This window comes from Idiotropiscis lumnitzeri, chromosome 11 (genome assembly GCF_059441095.1).
Source record: "Idiotropiscis lumnitzeri isolate Australia: NSW breed Sydney's pygmy pipehorse chromosome 11, RoL_Ilum_1.0, whole genome shotgun sequence".
Taxonomy (NCBI): domain Eukaryota; kingdom Metazoa; phylum Chordata; class Actinopteri; order Syngnathiformes; family Syngnathidae; genus Idiotropiscis; species Idiotropiscis lumnitzeri.
In genome coordinates, this window is record NC_142401.1 from 1,369,637 (window position 1) to 1,388,732 (window position 19,096).

Genomic DNA, 19,096 nt, shown 5'->3' on the forward strand with positions numbered 1-19,096 from the left:
TGAAAAGTCAAATTGTATTTATTTTCCTGTCAGTTATTGTATGTGCAAAACCCGTTTTGACAACTGGCCACAATGAAGTCAAGGGGGGCGGGGTTTACTCTGCTCACAGAAAAGTGCCTATTTTATGAACTTGTGTAGTGCTCGCAATGAGGAAAAAAAAGCTTGAAATCCATATTTGAAAGAGCTCTTCACTGCTGGCTGCTTCAGATGTGCGCTTAATGCATAAAATGGGACAGACGTTATGATTTAGACACTCATAAAAGAATCTGGATAAAGAGATAAAAATGCTTCCTCTGGAATAAAACTCTGTTATTGGGTGCTTGAAATGTGTATGTGGCAAACCCGCAATCCAGCTGGCATTGTTAAAGTATTGAAGGATGAGCCCAATTGGAACTTGCTGCGTAGCGAGCGTCTTTCAGGTTCCCCAAATCCACGTTGGATTCTTTGAAGAGCTCAGTGTCTCTGATGCGTCTTTGTTGTTTATCAACCAAACCTTCTGTAATCATCACAGTTTGTGATGGTGTTGACAAAAAAAAAACATGCGAGGAATAAACCTTCATCTAAAGACTAATTTGTCCAAGTGTCCCTTGCAGCAACTGAACCTGGAGCAAGGGTCTCTGGTCCAGTGCGAGACGCTCATCGAGACCGTGTACGGCGAGCGGGGACAAGTGCTCAAGTCCAAGGAGCGCAAGGTCTTCCTCTTCGACGACGTCTTAATCTGTGCCAACATAAATGTCAAGTAAGTCCAGCCGGGAGAAGCGGAATTGCCCCTTTTTTTCTGCTGCTTTCCTTGCGGCGTTCTCCTCGGGGGACTGGCAGCAAATGAGGCTCCAATGTGACGGTCGCAGAATATCGTAGCGTCTGCGAGGGCTTTCGGGTGCTATCTGAGCGTGCAGGAGGAGTTCAGTCGCTTGAATGCCTAACAGCAGCTGCAGGAGTCCGAGATTAGTGACTCGGGCGCTTTCCTATGAATAATCTGCGACACGACCATTAGTCTCATCTCGTAAAGCTGAGAGAGGGAGTTTGTATTTCGGAGTCTTCTTTTTTTTTTTTTTTTTTTTGCTAAAGATGCCTCTTGTCAGACTAATTATCGCTGCATGTATCATTCCATTCAAGAGTCCCAAAGTTGACTTTGCCTGCCCTCTAGTATCTCGACAAACTGAGCGCGACGTTGATTGTCTGCGTGATTGCATGAATACATGAATGGCAATGAGCTCGTCGTCGCAGCGTGCCGTCCAGTTCTGCTTGGGATCATGTGTGATGAGCAACGTCCTAATTACAAAAACAGCCACGTTCAATTTAGAGAGGATGCCAAAGTGATTAGGAAAAAAAAAAATGTATGCTGTCTATGTTGAGGACAAAAACTTCCTGTGGCGTACGTCCATGAAGTTTTTTTTAGCTCTACATTAGCTTATTCCCAAAATTGGCATTGATGGATGCACTAAATTCTCTTGGCTGTTTACAGGTGTCTTGAAGTGTAAATTGTCCAAAAGCTTGTTGCGAAACACACATATATGAGCTGATGGTTGCGTGGCTGCGCCATGTTCCTCAAGTTGTGGTCGTGTGCCACCAGGGGGTCTCCAGACATCAGCAGCCTGGTCCCGGTGGGGCCCAAGTACACCATGAAGTGGAGCGCCCCCTTGCAGCAGGTGCAGGTAGTGGAGGTGGGTCAGGAGGCATGCCAGGGCAAGGACGCCGTCTTCCAGCAGAATGCCGGCAAGCGGCAAAGCGCCGCCCACGCTTCAGGTGAGCCCAAGCTGAGATCAAGCGCACCTCGTCCGTTTCATCCATTTGCCACATGCCACTCCGCCCGGTTCATCCAGGTGTGTCCAAACGTTTTCCTCCGAGGGCTGCATACAGAAAATTGGAGGGATGGAAGGGATGTTTGACTTGAATTTATTCAACGCTTAAAAGCAACTCGTGAGGCAATTCGATCTTGTCGCGGTGGTGACGAGACGCGTGGGCCGCCGATGTTCTCCAGCCGCTGTTTGGACACCCTTGAGTTCATCTCATCGCTCGGCCTGACTTTTTGAGTGACTCGGCACGGCTAATCAGTTTGTGTCCTCAAGTGTTGGGCGGAGGGCCGACGAGTCCGCTCCGCTTGTCACTCTGATTGAGGACGATGTTTGCGAGAAGGGATAGCGATGACGGCCACTTGTTCCCGCGCCAGCCCGGGGCCGCTTTATCTGGAAGAGAGATGCGAGAGTACACGGCCCCCCCCTGCCGCGGCGTCACCGCCGTTTCATTTCACTCTCTGATAGACCACAAGCACGTCCACGGCGCGGTCATCAATCTGCCCAGATTGTGCCGCCATTTTCCAGGCCCAATTAGGCAGCCTGGCGCGGTCAAGGAACTCGTCCAACACACACTTGGTGCTTGAACGATTGAGATGCAGCCCCCCCCGCTTGACCAGATTTCAGATGAATGTGATCGTGGACGTATGATGCTTCATCAGAATTCGACTGGAACCATCTAGAATAAACCCCGCCGGTGACGAGGAGCACGGCTGTGGTGGATTTGAGAGAGATGCATTCAGCTAGATTCTGACCTCTACGCTTATGTGTAGTGGATGTCATCACATTCATTTTCAAATATGACTATGGCGTGCCTCAAACCGTCTGAATCGCTGAAGAAATCAATGAATTGATTTTTTATTTGCATAAAACACTTCCATGGGCCGCACCGCAGCTATGTGACGATTCGGTGATCGTGTCCACGCGAGTGGAGATCTTGCATTTCCTTATAAACTTACTTTGTGTGCGTCAAACTCCTGGATGGAGTCAAAGATGGTGTGCGCCGCTCCTGTGCTGACTTTGAAGGGAGTAAGAAGCAAGTAGGCTGTGCTCACTCCTACAACTGCGCTCGCCTGCGAAAATACCAAATGAAAGAAGATCCCACCCATGCGCTCAGTTGCTTTGCGCTCGACTTGCAGCGGGTACGAAAATACGTGTGACGTCTTGGCGTGTTTCGTTGAATTCTTCTGTATGAAGAGCAACAGGTGAATTGTTCGACGAAGCGCATTTCATCGTGCTACCTGTCACGGTACGTCGCTTGCATAGATCGATGAACAAAGCCATTTTTTTCCTAGAGAATAAATTGCATATTTTTGCACCCGTTATGTGAAATTGTATCATTTCCCAGCGTGCACGCGATGATCTGTGATGATTTATGTGATTGCGCCTTTTGACGTCATTTCCGATCATCACCATACTGCACAAAAGAAATATTTCCGAGGTGCAAAAATTACCCAGAAAGTCGTAATCTTGCTCTCCTCCTTCGATTTACACTCGCCTCATTGGAATGCGTTTAGCGTTTGATGTGTTCCAGCAAGCTTTGGATGCGGATCAGACAAGGGTTTACATTGGCCCAGTCCCGCGACGACACCTGAAATCCCCCGGAGAACGCGAACACCGTCACACCTGCGCGACTTAGTTGAGCAAAAGCCGATGTTTAGTCGGAGCGCTCAGGGCTGGCGGCCGTTTGACAGCGTGAAAACTCACATCCGGGCCGCACAGGATTACGCTGGATTACAAGTCAGCACATTCACCTCAGGAGGCTTTTTCCTGGCTCAAAGTCGGGCCGAGGTGCGACCAGCATCATTCGCACGCGTGTCTATTTTTTAACATAAAACAAGCGTAACACATGTTGTGTATTTATAAAAAAGAAACGTAGCTTTGCCAGAGAAGTCCTCTTAGCTTTTTGCTAACAAACAATGCAAAATGCCAAAGACGGGCTGACAAATGGCATCATAGTCACAAAATGGATATTTGAAGTCATTACGTGTGGACATAATATAACAATACTCACCGACATGTTCTTTATCCTCTGCAAAGAACAACTAATATGGTATGTCTTTATTGTCCTGCCCGTAGGTTGGTAAGTCTCACACAGCAGAAATCTGTTTCGTTCTTCCGAAAGAAAAAAGGCCGTGCAGCGGTCCAAACAATCCCGTGCTGCCTTTTTGCGCCGGCCTATTGATTTGGTCGCAAGCGTGGCGGCTGTCACGGGCTTCCTGTGTCCGAGACGGCGTTAAAAGTAAAGCTTTACAATAGAGCGACTTCAATGAACATCTCGAGTCCGTCCAAACATCCTCTCACTTTCATTCGCAAGGAAAGACAACAAGTCCCCGGGGAGGGAGCGCTAAAGCTGCATACAGCCTGCGATCGCGCTCTTTGTTTATTACACACTCGTGGTGACGGTGCGCGACACCTCTGCAGTCAAATGCACCTCGCGGATTTAATTAGGCGCTCGCCGAGCCGGGAAAGGCGCGCCATCGATTGGCGGCGGTAGGCGAGCGCCGCCTGTGGATCGATGTGGTGTTTTGCGTCTAATAAGACACCTGCGTTCCATTTGGCCCAGCAAAGGGCATCATAGCCCCGAATAACAGTTTCTGCATTCCATGGCTGGAGCTCCACTCCGTAATGATGAAGATCGATCCAGCCGCAGCACAACATACCTTTTCCATTTCTACCTCTGCACTTTGTGACCAACACAGCTGCTGTTTTTTTCACCTTCAAATTGTTTTGGGTTTTTTTCCACTTCTTCCAAATCCCTCTTCATTAGACAAGTACATATAGATTATTGAAAGGAGGCATATTTCACTCTGTCAAACATAATTTCACGAGCAATAAGGTGAAAGCGTGGTTAGCATATGGGCCCCAAAATGTTGAGCTTTGGATTTGGACTGCCAAGACTGGATTTTGCATGTTCTCCCCCCACTTGCTTGGTGTTCTCTGGCTTCCTCCCACTTTCTAAAAACATGTATGTTCATTGAAGACTTTTATATTTATATTTTAAACGTGCATGTCTTATTTCTCAACTGCCGTTTACTTTAAGGTACTTATCATAAAAAAAATATATATTATAATAATACTACGGTGGCCTACTGAGCGTCTGTTACCATCTTTGTGTGTATCATACTGCCCCCAGGTGGCCAAGGCACGTACAGCACAAGGAGCAGCCCAATTTCAATTGAATACCTGTTGAATTCCTAAAAGTATGCATACAGTAAATCATTATTGTATGGCTCTATAAACTACACTCTTGTAGAGGGTGCTGATTTTCCCGTTAAAAGTACTTTGAAAATATTGTTGGTTTTTATGTTTTTCGGGAGGCTGCAATGAATTAATGGCCTTTCAGTTGCAAAAGAGGATGTAAGATAGGCACGTTTTGAATCGTCACCATGGAATTAATACTTTGATTTCAGTCGTTTTACACAGTGATGCCGTGCACAACAATGATAATATTGTCATATGGGAACTATCATTTTTTTGCTATCATAAAATAAGCCAAATGTATTTTGTTCTGTTGGCTTGTGTAGCCCAAAATGCAGCAGCCCCAGTTTGCAGCAAAACAGTGTTAATTGCACAAACGAATCTATCAACGTTGTTGTACTGGCACTGGGAAAACAATTATTCAAATCTTTTTGAGAATACATTCCAGAGGTTATTTCTTGTGAACGTCACGTTAGTCATCCATAAAAAATAAATCTATTCAGTTTCCTGTTGCGCCCTTGCGACCTCATATTCATATTTGCTGCGCATTAATGAATCATCAAGTGTTCAAAGCAAATTGAACACTCGAAAAGATGAAACGAGGAGTAAGTTCTCGCCGCTCAGAATGTGGAATGTGTGAGCTTCATTGTGAGTTTCATCCATTTTGGTCTCATGGCCATCTTGAATGTTTTAGGCAAATCCATCCTGGGTCCTCCACGGCTCTACCAAGAACTGCAGGAACTTCAGCATGACCTTTGTGTGGTGGAGGACGTGACCTTACTGGTGGGCACCCTGGAGGGGACGTACCAGGTAGCAGACTCATTTTGTTGCTCAAGATTTTTCCTTCTGTTATTCCCAACCACCGTGCTGCTTCAAATGATCCCAACTCACTAAAACAGATTTGCCATTATCCTTGCCATCGACATGCAGGCCCAGATTTCACACTTGAGTGCATTTGGGAGGAAACTGAGAGAAAATCAGAGGCCAATTTCGGATTCCTATTTCAATTTCCAAGGCATCTTACAACATCACCCGTGAATAAAAATGCCTCACACTTCTCAGATCAAAGAAATTCACCAAAAGTGCGGCGAAGATTCTCTCCCAACCTCCACTCACAACCCAGGCTGAACTTAGCTCCTCCCCCATGGCACTTCAACATCCTTGCTGGACACCAATTCCTGTACTACTTTCCCATTTCGACAATGCTCTGGCTGGATTTTTGGGCATTTCAGAGCCCCCCCAAAAAAGCACCAAACGGGTCAATTTGTGAATAGAGATAGCAGCAAAAAGTGACATTTGAGGCTTTTTTTTTTTTTTGGGGGGGGGTGGATTTCCGATTGACAAATATTCATCTGCATGAATACAAGTTGGTTTTCATTTTTTTCTCAAAAAGTGCACATTTTGGATCCGTCAATATGCACGGCTTTATTTTACATGATGAACCCTCGCATATTTGTGGTGTGACATTTACCAATTCCCATTTATTTATTTATGATTTTAGTCACGGAAAAATGTACCCCGTTCTATTTTTGTGTTCTTGCCGAAGCCATGTCTAATATAAAAATATTGCTTTGACATCAAGGAAGTGTGTTCCATTTTGTTATTTCGTCGCGCCATTGCGTTTGTCACGTAGAAAAAGTGCTTTGTTGACGTCTTGTGGCGCTTTGTGATTTTATAAGAATTTGCTTTGCTCCTACCCCCCACGAATAGCGGGGGTCTGCCCTATATACTTTTTGGTTCATATTTTTCGATTGTAAAATATGTGCCTTGACGCCAAAAAGTTTGAAAATGCTGCAAGTGTGCCCTCTGTCTCTTCACTAAGAAGGCAGAGGCGTTATCTCGGCCCCCGACTGATGCGAGAGTCGTCCTCGCTACGTCGCCGCTCCTCCTGCAGCCTTCAAATCAGGACACTTCCCAGTAGTGCGCGATGACACAGTCGCGTTGCCATCCGATGCAAAACGTAACGCAGGCGGAAGAAGGGTGGAGGTGAAATGTGGCGATCTCGCACGAGTCTCTCGAGCTAATGGCGACACTTTTGCCAGCACAGTGTCCTCAGGAGACTGCAAAATAGGCAATTCACTTTGAATTCTATTTGATAAGAAAAATTCTCAAATCCTTTCGATGATGATGTTGATACATTTAAAAGCCATTTAAAGCGCGCCTGGGACCATTTGCCCATAGCGAGCGAATCGGCCCGCCACGATGACTAATTGACACGCGCAAGAACTGCGATGTGATGAATCCTTGCGTCACGTGTGTACGATGTCGCCATTTGTTCCCGAGCTTTGCAACAAGTTGTAACCGGTGTTTACTCTGGTCTCCCATCAAAGAACCTGAACACCACCGTGGCCCAGGACTGGTGTCTGGCTCTGCAGAGGCTCATTCGTATCAAAGAAGAGCAGATTCAGAGTGCCAACAAATGCCGCTTACGCCTGCAGCTGCCCGGCAGGCCCGACAAGTGAGTGCCATAACACACGCAGCTAACATTGTGGCCGTGGCGTTCGCATTTCGAGCGGCGATTCTCCAAGTTAACGTCAATGTTCAAACTGAATCGAACATACGATTTTTTAAGTGCTTTTCTGTGGTTTTTCCACAATGCAATTTCTTTGTAATCTGCCAGTTTCGTGTGGCAACATGACTTTTAGCAAGTCCCAAGAAGTCGTGCTCGAAAAGATTGTGAATGTCTGCTGTTTTGTTTGTGAAATTATGAGTTAGACCCCAAAAGTTACAAGAGACTCCCAATTTTTAGTGGCTCTGTTAGGGTTATTTTGGCCATATCCAGGGTCCTTTTTTATTTTATTTATTTTTTTAATTCAGCCCCTTAATCCATGTTCACTTGGCGACATTCAATTCATGAGTAGACCCCCCCCAAAAAAGTCTCGAAAAGCCATAACAGAAAAAAACAATCCCATTTATTTATTTTTTTTTAGTGGCCAAGTTAAAGTGATTTTGGACATTTCAATTTCCTGGAAAGAAATTTCACTCGTTGTTTTGTCAGATTGCTATCGAATTTGTGCCACGTGTGGTTAAAAAAAGGAAATTGCAGAAAATGTTTGAGTCTTTGTGAGCATAACAGTGAAGTTAGAAAAGATTCGACGGACATGAGACACATGACTCCTTGATTGTGTCAGCACACACCGAGTTTAAATTTGGACACCTGTGATGTTGTGCGCGCGGTTTTGTACCTGCGTTTCTTTTTGGTGAATAAATGCTGTGAAATTCGTCCGCAAACATCAAACCACAAATAGTGAACGCAATCCTAATGGCTTGTGTGACTCCGTGTGTGCACGCTTTGAGAAAAGCGCAGCTAACAAAAAGCCTATTTTGGATGATGCAGGAAACGAGAAAATGAAATAATGGTGGCGGATAATGGATCCCATTTTGTGGCCTCCGGTGGGGGGAAAGAATGAAGCATGGTGAGGGACAAAAAAAAAAAGAAGACTGATTGCGATGTAGAAACTTGAGTGTTTCTGAAAGAAAGGACAAGAAGAAGCCGGTAATGATTGACCTCGGCAGTGGCACGCTCAAAGCGTGTTGACCACCCTCTGTGCGGCACTGAAGTGACAGCTCGAGTCGACACGTCGGCTGCGCCCACGTCTCCCATTTTACTTGTGGAACTGTCACAGCAGACCTGCTGGGCCGATCCGCTTACGCACGTGTTTGATGGCGCCAGATGTTCCCCTCACGTGAGTCTCCCTGGATTGCCTTGAAATGGAGCGATCGCTCTTTTCCGACGTCCTTTAATGCGCCGAGTTTTCAAACTCAAGCTCGTGACAGTTCTTTTAAGTGAGCTGAATCAATAGAATCAACTTGTCAAAAAGAATCGTTCCGATTATAAAGATGCTTGAAAGTGAATTAAAAAAATCCAACTTTGTGTGTAGCTCCATAGTTTTACAAAAACGAATCCACAGAGTTACAAATAAAAATCCACCTTACCTTCTTTCACGAGCACATCGTCATCATTACCGTAATACCCGCCACCTTCCACAATCCAAATAAATACTTCACATCATGTCAAGTCACAGACAGCCACTAAAATGCCTTGTCATTCACGTGAACAATAATTAATGATAACCACCTCTTGGCACAGTTGAAAGAAACGACAAATAATCCACAAAAACTCGGATAAGGCAGTCTTGTTGAATTCAAGAGATGGCACACGTCAAGCCCGAATGGCAGGCAGGACGCATTCTCCGCAAAGATGTCCAGAGAGGTAAAAGCCAACAAAGCCGAACTCTCCTGCCAGGTGAGAGAAGCAATCCTGTATGCGTGCTTACCGCACAATCGCGCTGGGCCGGCCTTGCCCCCTGCCGGTGCTTGGTTGCGCGTGTGTGTGTGTGTGTGTGTGGGGGGGGGGTGACAGGTTGCGCAGCGGGCACGCCAACCTGTTCTGACGCCACCCCGGGAGCGTGGAGCAGCAGGCAGCCTCACAGTGGCGCACAAATAAACTCACTTTGGTTTTATTTTGTTGGCCTCGCTGCCAGGCTGAGTAGCAACTCGGTGGCGAGATTCTTGAGGGGAATTCGCTGGAATTTACTACATTGAAGTTTGGCTTAAAATTAATTGGACAGTCGTTGAGGAAAATATTTGTAGCATATTCCAGGCGATTGAATTTCATGAATTTCCCAACCGGATCTTCAGATAAAATTGTTAAATGGAAAAAAATGGAGCTTAGTCTAATGCCCTCTCACATGTGGTCAGGGAGAGTTGTCGATTTTTGCATGAATTTGAATTTATGCTTAAATGGATGTACCCCCAGTTCCCATGAAGTCTTTTAAACAAATGCTCATTTGTGTATATTTCATTCTATTGGTGAGCTTGTTGCCAAGGTGTTGTTTCTTGACTAATTAAAGTCGTTTATGTGACGTGGGTTCATGATGGTGGCGTTAATGCTTTCTGATCATCTGCATTTTAATTGCCTTGCAGCCATTTTGTGCCATCTACTCGCCATTACAAACAACTTGAAAAGTGCGCGTGTGCGGAAAGGGGCGTCTCCATTATTGGTGGCTTTTGTCTTCGCTCTTTGTGGCAGGGCATTTACGGTGACATTTCCTGCCAAATTGCCCCCCTCGTACCAACGTACAAAAGGCGTCACGCATCTCAAACAACGCGGCGAGCGACATACGTGGCATCGCAGCGGGGACCTCCCTGTACCGAGCGACTCCTTCCTCGTCTGGCCGCGAGCGACGCTCTGTAGTCAGGCAGGCACATCACAGACTGCACACGGCAAACAGAACGAGTCCGTGGCAAGAATCCCGACCGGCCTCCTCCGAGGCAGCGAGCCGCCTCTGTGTGACAATGCCGCGCCGATATGCACTTCAAATTTCACCCAACGCTGCCATCGCTTTATCTTCCTTTTGCTAATGGCGCCTCATTGGGAGCTCATCCAGGCAGAGAGGCTCGCCCAAATAATGTCGCTGTCACCACCTCGGAGGCTCCTTGCCTTCTTACCTCGGTGACCGCGCACTAACACGACTTGTCGCCGTGACGCCCGTGCGCGGTCGAGAGGGGTGGAGGAATAAATGGACTCCCGTCGTCCCGTTGCGGCCAACTGATAGTTCAGGCGAAGGAAATAGAACCGGTGTCCGTCACCGTGGCAGCCACAGGTACGGTCCATCCATTGGACTTGTGCTTGTGCTTGAGCTTGATTTAGGAAAGCTCAGGCTGCCGAATCAAAAAGAAACACGAAAAACGATAATACAATTAAACAGCACGCTGATTTTCAAGTTCAGATTTGAACTGTCATAGAAACAAAATTCATCACTCACTCAAAAATGCATCACTTTGTATCTTTATTTTTTTTACACACATACACACACTTTGGGGCTGGAGACAAAATGCCGTAGGTTGTAGTTTATATCGTATATTTGTCTGACAGTGTGACGTCGTCTCAAGTTAAAGTGTGGGCTAACTTGTCAGCTAATGAAATAGCTGACAGCATTTTCCTCGGCCAATCAGCTACCCTCCCCCCAAAAAAAAAATCGCCACCTGCAAGTTTTGGGAAGGTGCACTTGAGGGAGACGCGGTCAGGGATCATGTCGCTCTCTGTTTTCGCCGCCGTTGCATTATTAAAAAAAGCGGTCATGAAGCGGCTGCTCGTCCGCATGCGTGATGAGGTGACCCCAAAATGGAGATGGGGGTGTGACTTTTAGCCTCGCCAAAGACATCCAGTGCGAGTTCTTGCATTAACTTTTCATAATGTGAGTAGAGGAGGCAGAAAATAATTCAGCGCCGATGCCAGGAGGTCAATGGCTGCAGGCTGCAAACACTGCCGCAACGTCAAGCCGCCTCCAACTTGGAAGCTTTTGGCACGCTGCTATTATTCTTCCAAACGCCCCCGCCTGTCAACCAAAACATAAAAAAAAAACAGGTGCGGCATTTTGACAGGCTCATGTGAAGAGTTGATGAATGGCGTGAAAGGTCGGCACCGATCGAAAACAGACTCGTTATCTTACTTACGCAATCGCTGCGGCAAAGTTCTTGCTTTTTAATGGCGACTCCCGGAAAAGGTTTCCCATTGAGATCAATTATCTTTGCCAAGAATCGCTCATCAACTCTCACCAGCATCAAAGTTTTAGCTGTGCAGCCACGTTGTGTGTGGACGGTGGTGTTGAAGCGGTGCCTCCATCAGGGAAAATTCAGTCCAATCTCTCGTTTTTTATTTGCAGTCTGGACGTTGAGTGGTAATCGCGAGTATACGCAAGATTCAATAAAATTACGTTTGTTACTCGTCACCACGGCTGGGTGGCCATTCAAATTTTCTAAATCCAAGGGTTCGATTCGATTTTCGATTTTCGGTAGACTGACTTCACTGCTGCCACCATTTTGTTTTGTTACGCTACGTTTGCATGATGTCAATTTATAGGGAAAAAGACGTTATTAAAAGTAGCGATATGTGATTTTACGAATCGATATCGGGCGATGAAAACTCGTCGCTTTTCTGAAAATATTCAACCACACAGAAAAATACAATCATGATTTTCTTGTCTTTATGATGGCCAGCAATTCACGCAGTAAATTTGTATTTCTTATTTGGCTATTTGTGGCAGCACTTAGTCTCCGTCCTCCAAGAATAGAGCAAGAGTTTACTGCAACTACAAAGTGATGACTTTTCCAAAAGGTGTCGTGTCCCCTTTAATGCGCATTGACACTCTTGTGCCGCATGTTGCCGTCTTCTTGATGAGCGGACTCTCATTGTGCAGGTGAATGTCGGCCCACCACTCACCACGCCGCCCCGCCCTCATGTGGCCATGTCCTTGTGCATCAGTGTCACGCTTGCGCCTGGCCTCGCCCCGCCCCGCCTCGCCTCGCCCGCTCGCCTGCCGCCATAAATCAGCCGGATTCCTCCACCTTCCCCATCTTCCCCTCCGCTTGCTCTCACTCGCCTTTACCTCACAACGCCTTCATCTCATCTTATTCTACCGGGAGGGGGGCACACATGCACTGCGGCTGTCAATCATCCAATCGGAGGCTGTGTTCTCATGTTGCGTGAGGCCGTGTGGGCTTGAGGCGTCGCGAAAAGGAATCCAGCCGAGAGAGCAGTTCCGTTTCCGTCACTCGCCTCCCTCCGTCTCCTCCTGCGTCTTTCACAAATGGCCCGGGCTATTTTGAGACAGCACATGGTGTCAATGAAACTTCTGCTTGTCTGCCGCATCATTTGACTGGAACCTCTCTTTAGAAACGGCAAGCGTCGAAAAAAAAAAAAAATCCCCAAATTGGCATGCATACATTTAAGTGGTAATATCAAACCCTATTTTAATGTTTTAATATAGTTTTGCACTGTTTACAGTATGCATTAGAAACCGACTAATTGAAATTAATTTTAGGTACAATATTCATTTCACATTATGTACTACATTACGAGTAAGAATTTGTGTAGCACCATAATAATTTAAAAAAAATATATATTTAGTTAGTTGAGTTTCAATAAATATTTCACTATACTTAAAAAAAAAAAAAAAAAAAGGTGCTTAACTGTTAAAATATTATACCAAACATACCAACCATGTTTATTGTCAAACTATTTTTATTGGCAACAAATGTATAAGGAACAAAAAATAGTACAGTTTTATTTCACCTTAACTTAAAAAAATGTCCAGTCAAAAGGATTTTCTTTCTTCCTTTTTTTTTTTTTTATTGAATTCAAACAGAATTATGCACCACATTTCCCTCAAACTCATTGCGCTAACCATCGCTAACCAGCTAATCATAGCGAGTTCCCTCAAAGATGCTGAACATATGGACCTAAGATGTAATGCCAAACTTCAATTATGGGAAAAGCAATGCGTCACAGAAGATGTGAGGTGTATGTTTTATCTTACTGAAAAGAAAAAAAAGAAAAAGAAAAGAAAAACATGTACTATAGCTAGCTAGCTAGCATTGGCTCGTAGCCATACAAACTAGATTTAGTGGACTTGCAGATTCTGCTTCTAACTTCCTGAAACTAATTTGTTTTGGAAAATATAATGTGGGGATGTTGGTACCAAATAGAAAAATAGATGAGTCCATTTTCAACAGAAACGTAGGAATCGACAAGATGGCTATCATTGGTTGACGTTCTCCTTAGAGGCGACACTTAAAGATTGATGACAGAAACCTGAAGTTAAAAAGAATTTAAAAAAAAAAAAAAAAGCCGTCCACATTCGGAGGTCAGGAGGCTGAGTGAGAAAATGATGAGCGTGCGTGCCGTGGCCTTCGCGGTCACTCGTGCTTCAATCCCATTAAGATGTCAGACTGGAAAGAAAGCGCTTTCGCGACGATGTTTGGAAACTATCCAAAGTCACCGTGGAACAGGACACTGAATCGGAAGGCGTCTCAGGACAGCGCGAGAATTTGGTGCTAGCTAACTTTGTTCTGCCATGACTGGTCGCCCACAACTTGGACATATACACGAATGTCCGCAGTTTTTTCAGATGATTACTTTGACTGTTTCGACAAATAATATTGTCCAAAACAATGATCATTTGGTATCAATCTTGAGGCGACCTCATGCTACACGGCTCCCGCAAAGTGACGAAAGAAGAAATGTACAATTTTAATGAGACATTTGAGCTTGAATAGATTGGTTTGCAAAGTAGTTTCAGCTCTTGAAATTGGTTAGTTATGCCGAAGAAGAACCCACAACAAGGGGACAGACCGAAAGTATTGATTAGTGAAAAAATCTGAAATGGAAGACCTATTTGGATATAGCAGGTTCTCACCCGACAGCAATGATATGATTTAGCATTTTTATCAACAGTAAACTGTTGAACGTTACATCAAAAAGTTCTTCGGAGTAGCTAAGCATTGATTCATGCGAACTTTCTGATGAGAATAATGCTTACGTCAGCTAAATAAACAACACACACGTTGCCTCTTGTCGCGTTCGCCACCGCAGACAAAGAGCCCGTTGTTGTTTGAGCCTCCAGTAAAATATATTTACATTTTTTGGAACGCGGCACCGCATTCCATTTTAAATGATGGCTTGAGCATGGAAATCCTAGCATCCATCCGTTACTGGCGCATGTCACAAGCGCAACATCGGTCTCCTGAGAACTTCAGTCAGATGAATCTTTTTTATTTATGACTTTTTTTCTTTTTAATGCCGTCCGTCGTTACGTTGGAACACAGAGCTGCGGCCGCCGTAGAGGTGTCAGAAATGAAAATTTGCCTCTGTCTTCACCCAGAGCACAATATGTTATCCGTGTGTGTTATTTGTTTGCACCAGCAAATCTCACGAAGACTCAAATTCCAGAAATGCAAATTGCAGCTGCCAAAAGTTGGCAAAGAGCTTAACTTTTCTCGTGGTTGTATTTGCGCCAAAATCGTAGCGTATCCTTGGAGCTACTCTGACGCTGTGGCGAGCAACCCGTGCCTTCATTTGTAACCTTTTGCCAACACAACACAAACAAACACTCGTAAGTAACGAGTTTGGACCTTCTGCATCGTCGATGCACCAAAAACGAAAATGAATGTTTAAACTGCTAACTGCAGATGAAAGGTAACTCCAAGGAGGCGTTGCATCACCATCATCACTATTCCATTCAGCTTTCATCCGATTGGTTCACAATTTCTTCATTGGATTATGTAGCAAATGCGGCTAAGCGCTGGACGGCAATCAAACGCATTTTGCTCAGCATCGGCTGTCAAAACATTAGCTCGGTGGCTAGCCTTGTCGCTAATGGCGTTAGCGGCCTTAAAAGGGTTGTGGTCGTTAGAAGTACGAGAGCCGGGACTTGACTTGGCCATGTGAAGACAGAAGGTCAAGTAGGGCTTGTAGCGCATGATGAAATGCGGCGCACACATCCAGCGTGAGCGTGTGCGCCTTCAGCGTGGGCCAATTTTCTGGGTCCGAGCTGTGTGATTGTCACAACCTGTCCTGAATGATGACGACTCGGCTGCACTCGCGCACTTTGGAGTGACAAGCACGCAGTCGCCCGGCTGACAGAAAATTCTGTGTATTAAACTTAAAGTCCCATGAAATGAAAAATGTACTTTTTTTCCCACCTGCCATCGCCCTCTGTACTCGAAAAAAAAAGAAATCTCCTTTTGACTTTCTTCTTGCTATCAAACTCCTCCTTGTGATGTCGAGCTTTCTCCCACAACAGGATGAGGTGACTGTTGTGCATTTTTTGTGTTTTCTTTGGTGAGGGGGGGCAAAATGTTCTGACACTCAAACTGCCTGATGAATAAATCGCCTGGCAAACAAAGCACAAACATATTTTTGCCTTGATTTGAGATGTTTAATCTTGGTTGGTGAATTAAAACCATTTGTTACCACCCCAACTTGAAAACCAACTCATTCACTACCACACCGCCAAGTGAAAAAAAATCTTTGATATCTTTAGCCGTCAATGGCAGTAAATGAGTTAATTTATGGGACGTCTCTGAAAAGTTGTAGGAGTGACTGTTTCGAAGACAAAAATACCACAATTGGCAGTTAAAAACAAGCCCACTAGCGCAGCGCTGGCGAGGCAATAACAGTTTGATGATGATGTCAGAACTTTAGCCCGAAATGAGGTAGCTGTGTCAACATCAAGAGCTTTTTTTTTTTTCTTTTTTGCTTTTTTGGCCCATGTTGAAGCACATGCGCAAGCTTGCCAGCTGGCTCTTTGGCGACTTGTCAATCCAGCTGTCTAAAAACCACACAGAGCACATTATTAATGTATGGCTTGTCTGTGCACTTTCCATCCGTTTGTCCCGGTTTACGGCATTAATGCCCAAGCGACGGGCTAAAGATTAATGAGTGCTTGTTACTTACGAGCGTCTGTCATCCAGCGCAGCTTGGATGTCGTGCTGACATGCTCCCCGGTGTTGTCCTGTGAAATCTTCTCATCTGTGGCGGGCGGGTACCGATGCCATCTGTAGGCTTTGCTGGCCTGTTAAACGAGGGTGGACGAGCTAACAAAGCCGCCGCTCGTTAGCCGCGTGACAAACAATTTCTCCAACAGACTCCGAAAATCCTCCAAAATCAATCTGAACACTAAAAATGAGCACATTTGATTTGAGGAGGTTTTAAAATCAACTCATTCAATGCCAGCCATTTTCAGACACTTGAAAAAACTTAAAAATCCGTACCTGGGATGGAGTGACACAAAAATCCATGCCTGATATTGATTATTTCTAGTCATTTGTTTCTTGGTGCAAATTTTTTTTTTCGCTTGGACACAAAATGGAACGTAACCCGTGAGAGTGAATGATTGTGTCACATTAGAAATGTGAAATTTCCCAGCCTGTTGCCGCCATAGATCGTGAACGGTTTTAAAGTCTCGTCTTGTCCCAGCGAAGTATTTCAATGAAAAATAATGTCGGATAGCGAGGCAACATGCTCTTTTGACCTCATCCAACGACAGCATTTTGTGTCCGTTTAAAAATCAATAAAACGCCCAACTGTGGTGGAGGACCCCCGTTATCTCTCAATTTCCAATGAATACCTGTCCTTTTCTTAGAGAAATAACAGCTCTTGCGCTTCACGACACCCACCTTCAATCTCCGCCTCGGCACAGCCCAAATAAATGACATTGCTCCGTCGTGTTGAAAGCAGCAGAGGTGGCAAGTTGCTCTCACGCTGTACTTTAGTACAATTTTTTTATTTTTTTCTCCTACAACAAAACGGCCACCTTTACAAACAATAATCGCAACACTTTTACTTAGTGAAGTGATTCCAATTAACAGCATTTCCAGATAAAGATGCATTTCTGTTTCTTGAACTTGTTCTTCTGCTGCCACACCAAATTGACGAGTTTTGGCTCATTCATGAACAATATATTATATTCTGGTGTAGTAGTCGTTCAACGACTTTACTTGAAAAAAAGTGAACTCGTACCAAGTCTGGGAAGATCGCAACCAAGTGGCCAATAATCGCTAGAAATACACATTTATTAATTAGTTCATAATTATAATTGCTTATAGATGCAACAAGTTTAAAGCAAGGATTTGCTTACTAAATGACGCCCCCCCCCCCCTCATGACTTGGACACGTCCCGAAGCGTTTTTCTTTGGACTGCGCACTTAACTGGTGATCACAAATCACATTTGAAGGTTTTCAAAGCCCCGCCGGGGTGACTCTCGAACCATTTGGCAGTCGGAAGCCTCGTCAACTTGTTTTAAATATGCCAGAAGCAACAAAGCCCTCAATAACCAAGCAAAAGCCTTCGAAAGCGTCTTCGCCGCCGTCTTAAGTGACTTTTGCTCGTACGTTTAGGCTGGATTTACTGTCCCATTCCGGGTCCAATTTTTATTTATTTTTTTTTGGGGGGGGGGGCATGGTTACGATGTGCCTCATGGCAGCTTAAAAAGGGGAAGTGACATTTGGGAATCAGGTCTCTTCCAAATGTGTCTAAAAATCCCAAATGAACCAAAACTTACGGTGTTGTTGTCGTCGTTCTCCTGAAGGTCCGGTCGGCCCGTCAGCTTCATGGTGGTCTTCAACACGCCAAACCCGCTCAGCAAGATCTCCTGGGTCAACCGACTGCACTTGGCCAAGATTGCGCAACGTAAGAAAATGCAAATGCACGCACGCACTCGCATACGCTCGCCCACATGCTGGCAAATAGTAATTCAGCAACCAAACAAGAATAATTCATATGCAAGATATCTACTAATGATCAGTGTTATACCAGACAAAGACAGGCTAAAATTATTTCTGTATTTTCTTTTTTCATCTCAACAAAACTGAATTTTTAATCTATAAAAATTGAAGTATTGTTTTAAGGAGTCTAACCTGCTACTTTGGGCTGAAACACAAACCATTTATTGTCTCATATAATGACCGCACTCTCCCTCCTCTGCCGTTCCTTCATTGTTTTCTTGTGCCTGTGTCGCCATTTATTGATTTTTTTTTTGATTTTTTTACACAACGTCTGTGTTTTTGTGTGCGGCTTGCATCTCTCCGTTGCCTCTTCGCGTAATCTCCGAGGTCACGCCAGCACCGAGGCGAAGGTATTCGTGTGCATTTTAAGCAATTAGATCCGGGTTGGCGAGGGTCAAGAGAGGGCCAGAAAGGTTGCATTCTTCATCTGTTGCTGTGCGTGCGCAAAGCGATCGGTGGGCGCCGAGCTGCCATCCCTCCAGCGCACAATGCCAACCTTGGATGGCAGCCACAGGCTCTTGACTCACTGCAGCACATCTGCAGGCTCTCCGGCGGAGCGCTCAGGCGGCTCGCGCGCACTCCCCGCTCCTTGCGGCTCGCACCTTTTTATCAGGCGCGCGGCAGGCGGCTCGAGGCGGGCGCTGGCGCCGGTGCAGCGTTTGGGGACGGGTGATAGTCGGAGCCAAAATAATAGCAAAATGACGGCACAGGAACGGCAAAATAATTTCATTTATCCGGGGATGAGCTGCGCTAATTCTTGCCGAGGTTTTAAATCAGGGGTGCTCAAACTTTCTGGGGACCATTTCAGGGCTCAAGGGAATTTAAATTAAAGTTCAACTTTAACAAATTCATATTTCCATCCATGCGCTTCCGTAATCCGAACCGTTGATCCTCACGAGAGTCGCAAGCATGCTGGAGCCCATCCTTGCTTGTTGGGACATTATAGGCGGGGTACACCCTGGACTGGTCGCCAGCCAATCGGGGGGCTCACAGGAAAGCCGGACCTCCGCACTGTGAGGCGGACGTGCTCACC

General features: G+C 45.4%; 1 protein-coding gene across 3 annotated transcripts in view; it reads left to right on the top strand.

The window, feature by feature from the left end:
• The window catches only part of arhgef10la (Rho guanine nucleotide exchange factor 10 like a), a 91,436-nt gene that overhangs the window by 30,067 nt on the left and 42,273 nt on the right, over positions 1-19,096 (top strand). For all 3 annotated transcript variants that reach the window (XM_088309328.1, XM_088309325.1, XM_088309327.1), the window contains 5 exons: positions 594-739; positions 1,574-1,746; positions 5,689-5,804; positions 7,325-7,452; positions 17,868-17,968. In XM_088309328.1, the coding sequence (XP_088165454.1) occupies positions 594-739; positions 1,574-1,746; positions 5,689-5,804; positions 7,325-7,452; positions 17,868-17,968 (664 nt within the window). The remainder of the gene's footprint in view (positions 1-593; positions 740-1,573; positions 1,747-5,688; positions 5,805-7,324; positions 7,453-17,867; positions 17,969-19,096) is intronic.